This window comes from Tasmannia lanceolata, unplaced genomic scaffold (genome assembly GCF_043159265.1).
Source record: "Tasmannia lanceolata isolate RefF3 unplaced genomic scaffold, GAP_Taslan_0.1 ptg000006l, whole genome shotgun sequence".
NCBI classification, from domain to species: domain Eukaryota; kingdom Viridiplantae; phylum Streptophyta; class Magnoliopsida; order Canellales; family Winteraceae; genus Tasmannia; species Tasmannia lanceolata.
The window spans coordinates 19420419-19427715 of NW_027518683.1; the positions used below are offsets into that span (position 1 = coordinate 19420419).

Sequence of the window (7297 nt, forward strand, 5' to 3'; positions counted from 1 at the left end):
GGGAAGGATAAAACCAATCAAGATATTGTAAGGATATGCTAGAATTACAAATCTTGAATGAATTTGTTTAGAAATGAGAAGAAAATAGCCTAAAGGATGGAGTGAATGTTCTGAAAAAATTGTCGTAATTACAGAACTTGGAGGCCATTCAAAAAAAAACAATACAGAACTAGGGGGAATTTTCTGGATGCTGTAGAACTGAACCTAAAGGATAACTGAGCTATTAAAAGATCTACAAGAAGGATTGGGATCGGTTTAATAATTTTTAGATACAAATTTAACCCTGCTGGAACTACAAATGAAAAAGTATCTTTAGAACCAAGAATAGTTGTAGCTGTCCAGTTCAGGAAATAAAAATCGTCTGCTTAGAACAACAAAGATAATAAGCTTGCAGATATTAAGAAACGCGGGTTTGGAGAAAAACTGTTGTAGGGTTTTAGAAAGAAAATTAACAAGACTATACGAAGATGAAAACTAAACTAAAGATCTAACCCGAGATAAACAAACTAATTATGAAAGGCTTAACGTACTGATGGAAAACGCAAAAAAAAAAAAAAAACAACTATGACTGAAAATATATAGATTTACCAAAAGAATCCACTTTTGGGGCTCTAAGAATCTGCCTAGGGTGTGTTTGGATCACTGGAATCGGTATCTGAAACTGATTTAGCCAATTCCGCTGTTTGGTTTCTATTTGGCTAACGGAATGAGGAATGATGCGCGACACCGGGCGGAAGAAAGAGGGGAATAAAGGTCACGATTTGATACCCGCGTAGAGGGGTGGTATTCTGATTCCCAGAATCGGAGAAAAAAAATGCCGTCAATATTTGCCTTATTTTGCTCGATTTTAGCTTCCCAAATTAGGTTATAAGACCTTCATCCCTCTCAACCTTCCAAAATAACGATGTCATCTTACTCTCCTCTTTCGTTGGGTTCCCTATAAATCAAACCAGGTATGCAAATCTCTCTCTCTCTCCCTGTCTCTCACTGTATCTGGGTGATCAAAACCCTCTCTCTCTCTCTCTCTCTCTCTCTCTCTCTCTCTCTCTCTCTGGATGTTGATGGTTTAAGGAGCAGGCAAGAACTAAAGTGGATTATGTAACTCTATTTCGTGGATGATTCGTTGGTCCACTTGTATACGGAATATTGGTTCATAGGTGGTGCTTGAGACGTGTTTGACGAAATGCTACTTAGGTATTTAAGTTCCTGGAATGCCATGATTTCTGGGTTTTGCAAAAATGTCAAGTGGCTGAGACATTGGGTGTGTTTGAGGAGATGATGTTGGAGGTATGAGGATGGATTGGGTTACAATCTCAAGTATTCTCCCTGTTTGTGAGCCCTTGATGAATATCCTTTTATGGGGAGGTTGATCCATGTGCACGTGCTAAAAAATGGGCTAGATTTTTACCATGGAGAAAACTATTTGATACCATGGAGAAAAGATTTGGTGGAATGGAATTCTATCTCTATGATCTGTGCATATAAACAGATTGGCGACCAGATCATTGCAGTTACTCATTTCTACCAGTTGAAACAAATTGGGATAATATGAAAAATTATTGAAGATTAATTCCATTCCAATGGTACCAAACACTAGAATCGGAATCATGAGTGATTCCCTTTTGAATACCAATGCTTACCCAAACACTTGAATGGAAATTGGCATTCCTTTTACCAGGGTAATTGGAATGGGATTGGAATTTGTTACCAATACCGATTCATGATTCCTGTAATCCAAACGCACCCTTAGAGAAGAACACACAGAGGAATCCACCTTTGATGTCAAGGAATACACCTAGAGGGCATGCTCTTTTATCAAATGAATCCACCCAGTTGGAAAAAGGCTTCAAAGCTCTCCAAATTATTTCTTAATTTCGCAACCATACATAAATCAGTCCAAAGACCCCTCATATAGAGCATATACTTGCCCTATTAAGACTCCAAATCCTTCCCATATATGTTGATGATGTAAAAGCTGATCCTGAAAAGGTGAAAGCTATTTTAAATTAGTTGGCACCTACTAACTTGGATGAAGGGCAGAGTTTTGTGGTCAAAGATGACAGAGACGTCAGTGCTTCAACTTTCTGAGTTCTCAAAGGTCTTTGAATTAAGATGCGACGCATCCAACACTGGGCTCGGAGGCATTCGTATGCAAGGTGGCCACCCTATATCTTACCATAGCAAAAGGTTGAACAAGGCGTAGAAGTCATCTAGATATGACAAGGAGTTGTACAGCATACTTCAGACTACGACATTGGCTGCATTAATATTGAAGAAGTCCGTGCTTTATTCAGATCATCAAGCACTCTGTAAGTCTGAACCTATACATCTTGCATTCTATGGCCGTCCATCTTGTTGGTTTCGACAAGCTAAGGAAGCACTATTCTGCATGCAAGGGCTACAACACTATCTATGAAGACATTGTAGCTGGACAACAAGACAGTGCCACAAACTATACAATGCATGACAGGTACATCTTTTGAGATACTCACCTTTGTCTTCTCGTCACATCACTCAGAGACCATACTGTGTGGGAATTGCACTCTGAAGGTGTTGACAGACATTTCGGTCATGATACGACCATTGTGATGGTCGAAAACAAATTCTTCTGACTAAGCCTTAAGAACGACACAGAAAGACTTATCTGGCAGTGTCGTACTTGTCAATTGGCAAAGGCACAGAGACATAATATTGTCGTATACATGCCACTACTAGTTCCACATGAACCATGTAAAGACTTAAGCATAGATTTTGTCCTTAGCATGCTAAAGACAATTAAAGGCCATGACTCGATTTTTATAGTGTTGACCGTTTCTCAAGGATGTTTCTCAATCCCTTCTAGTAAAACCTCAGACGGAGTGCATATTGCTCAACTTTCCTCAAGAAGATAGACGACCATGAATTACCAAAGACTCATATCAAATCAAGACGTGAAGTTCACAAGTTAATTATGACGCACACTGTGGAAGCACCTAAACACAAAGCTTCAATTCTTGTCTACTTTCATTCACAAGCAGACAACCAAATTGAAGTAGTCAACCAAAGTTTGGGTGATTTACTTAGATGTTTATTCGGAGACCATGTAACGAGATGAGATCAAATTTTACCTATTGTTGAGTTAGCTTACAACAACTCCATCAATAGATCCAAGGAAAGGAGTCCTTTTGAGGTAGTCACAGGGATCGAACCACGAGACCAATTAATCTCATGCAGTCATGCCTTCACCATCAGAGGTGAGAACGGAGAACCTGTGTTCAAAGGGAGGGTTTCGCTCTGCATATATACGAGTAACATGATGAGGAGCCAAAGTGAATCAATCTTAGAAACAAAGCTCACAAAATCAGCACGGATTTACATCGTCGCCTTGTAGCGTTTCAAGAAGGTGACATGGTTATGGTTCGATTGGGTCTAGAGCAGTTTCCAAAAGGCACATATAAGAAGTTCAATTCTAGAAGTGTGTGTTTGTATAAGATCATGAAGAAGATATGTTCTAACGCTTATGTATTGTAACTTCCAGACGACATGGGGATCAGTCAAATTTTTAATGTGGAAGATCTCACAGCCTATCATAGACACTATGTCGACGATCCAGCCGCACTACATGCTCCACGGCTACCTTCTCTTCCTAAGATCCAAGAGGTGATTGAAGATGTTCTTGATGAACAACTTGTCTCGACAAGTGGTAGTGCCAAATGGAAAGGTCTTCCGATTGTACCTAGATTACAGCGAAAGAATTTCAACGCCTCAACTACGACGCATAAGATATGTACAATGCTTTCAACTATTCAGATACTTTTGTTCAGCTGGTGACAGATAATAGTAATCAGAAGGCCTCAAAGATTTATCAAAGGTATAATGATTCAAGCTCTAAAGCCACAATCTTGGTATGGCATGAGGAAGGAGGAAATTCTAAATGGGAGGTCCCCTGAAGGGGCTCGTAAATAAATTTGGAAAATATTTTCATAGGAGTGTCATTATCAAGTCTGAGTGCTAATATCACTTTGGGAGAATACAATTATTAATACGAGAGTGCGATTACCGGAAGTGGCTAGGTCCCATGCGGCAATTATGACATAAGGTGGTGTCATTTGAGAGAAGTGGGAGGGGGCACACTTGACCGAGTCTATATGGGAGTTATTGGGGTTTGACTAGGTCTTTGCTATTGGGACTTGTTAATGTGATTTGGACTAAATGTTTATTTTACAATGTTGAATAAGCCTAGGGACAAATGTCACAAATCTCTACGGATTGAATGATTGCAGTAGGAGTAGGATCCTTGTGCAACAAGAAGTAGGAGTTAAACCCCTTGGGTTTTCATGTTAGTCTATAAATGTAAGGCCTTTAGCCCCTTCGCAAATCACTTGAATGAAATGATTTACTCCTAAGCTTGGTTATTTAGCTAAAGAGATCCTCGCCTATGAGTACTGATCTTTGCTTTAGTACCTTTTTTTTTAGCTTCCTTGCTTTCAACCCTAACCATACCATCATCTCCATGACCCCAAGGCCTCGACATTCCATCTCCATACCCCCCATCCCCAAACCATTGACCACCCTAACCTGCTATTCACATCCTTTAAACCAGTGTCTCAAAACAAGAATGCGGGTCAAAACACGGCCAAAACAAATCCTAGTCGACTTGTCACAACGCGGTCAAGTACTCGGTTGATGCATGCAGCTGAGTACTCGGTTAATGCGGTCATAACTCGAGAGAGTCAAAGGAGTTTTGATTGACTTTGTAGGGCAAAATGCAGACTTGGACAAGTTAAAAAGGAGTCAACTCAGGGGAGTCCACAATGACAAAAGGGAGTTTTGAAACCCTTACCCACACCTGTCTTGCCATACCTAAATCCATGACCACCCTACATATTCCCTGACATTTGATCATCATCCTATACCCTTAAACCCCATCTTTCAGCCCCATCAACACAACACGTATCATTCCAAACCCTTACAACCATTTGATCCCCTTTCTAACCCTTTCCCCACGTTCTATCCTCTATCTCACCTGTATTTCACTTCAATCATCCCAGATATCAAACCCTATCATGTTATGTGATGAAGCACGGATACGGGTACGGGGTGCGGGTACGACACGATACGATACGGGTACGTGGATACGTGATTTTTTTTAAAAAATAGGATACGGGTACGTTGGGGGTACACTGAATATAATATATTTTTATATTTTATTATATATTTATAAATATATATATATATATATATATATATATATTTATTTATTTTTTATTTTTATTTTTTTTGTTAAAGAATTCAAACAATGTAATTGGAGAACAATCAAATAACCATAACATCACCAAAATCTAATATTACTTCACCAAAATCTAATCTTACTTCTAAGGTGTTAGGTTTTTAATTTTATATATATATATATATATATATATATATATATATATTTTTTATTTTTTATTTTATTTTTTTTTTTTTTGATATATTCAACCCTCCTTTTGTTAATTGGGAGAGCCCCTCTATTGTAAATCTGTAATTTTCGATTTAATTTGAACCGCGTCCTCACCCGATACGTACACAAATCCGGATGCGTACCCGGTACGCACCCAAAGAGTACCCAAGAGCACCCGCACTCGATACGCACCCGACACGGGTACGTGGGCCTCCGGAGAGTACCCGTGCTTCATGTCATTCATATATCTCCCAAAATCTTTTTGAAATCCTATTCTTGAATCATCCTGAACCGAATCTTAATTTCCCCCACCTTTAAAACTTTTTGTACAAGATTTTCATTGAAATCTCGATTCTTTACAAGCACATGAAAAGAACCTGTCCAGAAGCTATACCTCAATCTGTTACAGAATTAGACCTTTACCTGAACCTATCAGTCCTCGATCCGATCCTCCCCATCATTTCAGATCCTGGCTCCAATTGAACAACTCTAAAAAAATTTCGTTGGACTGTTTGACCTGTAACCTGCAGTCGATCCTAAACAATCCCCTAGAATCCCATATCCTTTCCCGCTACTAAGAGAGGGCAAGAAACAAAAACAAATTTTTGTTTTTTAACCAACACCTACTTTTGCGTATGCAGGAACTAAGACTCCTTTCACCATTCTACATTTACGTAAAACAGCCCTTAACTCCTCCATCCACAGCCCATAAAAATCCTCTAAAACTAGTTACCACCCATAACAATCTGCAAAATTTACCTAAAACCTACAACAGCCCCTATTTTGCTTACATCCTTTCTTAGAACTGTTTTATCCTTGCAGATAACTTACTGTTGTTAGTCCTTCATCTCCTCGTTTCTAATAAAGTTTGAAAAGGTTCGCTTTTTCTAATTCATTTCTTATCTATTCTTTTTTTTTTCCACATAGGATCAAAGATATGAAATTTTTTATTATTTGAAAATCAATGGACACGGTTCGGGATTTCACTGTATGAACATTAATTAGATCAAAAGCAATGAAATCTAAAGCAAGAGAAGAAGAAAAAAATCGAGAAATAGATAATAAAAGCAAGAATTTCTACGAACCTTTATGATGTCGTGCAATCGAATAATGTTAGGATGATTGATCTTCTTCAAGATCTCGATCTCCGACATGAGACTGTCTTGAAGCTTTGTATTCAACCTCTCCATCACGATCTCCTTTATCGCCACCTCCGTTCCATGGATTCGATGCTTTCCGTGCCATACAACAGAGAAAGATCCCGATCCGATCTGTCTCCCTACGATGTAATCTCCCAAAACCCTATTTCTGCTTGTGGATTGAGCCATCGAAACCCTAGAAATCTCAAAATAAACCGTAGAAACCCCTCCAAAACCAGCTCAGAATCCCAATTCCAGAAAAAAATCAAAAATCGGTTGTAAAATTGGAATCCTCTTTTAAAATCAGGAGCTGAAGGAGAATCTGAAAGGAATCGGGAAAGAGATTTCTCGGTTTTCTCTTCAGGAGAGAGGGTTTTGGTTTGGATCGGTGGAGAGAAAAAACAGAAAGGGGGTCAGGAATTTATTTTCTTCATTGAAATTGAAGAGAGAGAGAGAGAGAGAGAGAGAGAGAGAGAGAGAGAGAGAGAGGGATTATTTTTATTGGATTTTTATATAAAAAATTGGGAGAAGTAGAGGTTGGGAGTGTGATTACGTGAAACAAACAGAAAATAAAGACCTTGTACCGGAATTTACCCAACACAGAAATAACAGCCTACGATCTAGTCACCATGAATATCTGTTTCCGTGTTCTTGCTTCTCACTTTTTTCCATTTTTAGCTTCATTTCGTGCTTCGCGAGTGTAACCTAATCTATATCCCGCCCGTCTCATCCCTACCGT

At 38.9% G+C, this 7297-nt stretch overlaps 1 protein-coding gene across 1 annotated transcript in view; it reads right to left on the reverse strand.

The window, feature by feature from the left end:
• Positions 1 to 7297, reverse strand: part of LOC143880021 (serine/threonine-protein kinase ATG1c-like) — a 28157-nt gene extending 20860 nt beyond the window's left edge. The window contains exon 1 of the mRNA XM_077382772.1: positions 6505 to 7297. Coding sequence (XP_077238887.1) covers positions 6505 to 6747 — 243 coding nt within the window. The 5' untranslated portion in view covers positions 6748 to 7297. The remainder of the gene's footprint in view (positions 1 to 6504) is intronic.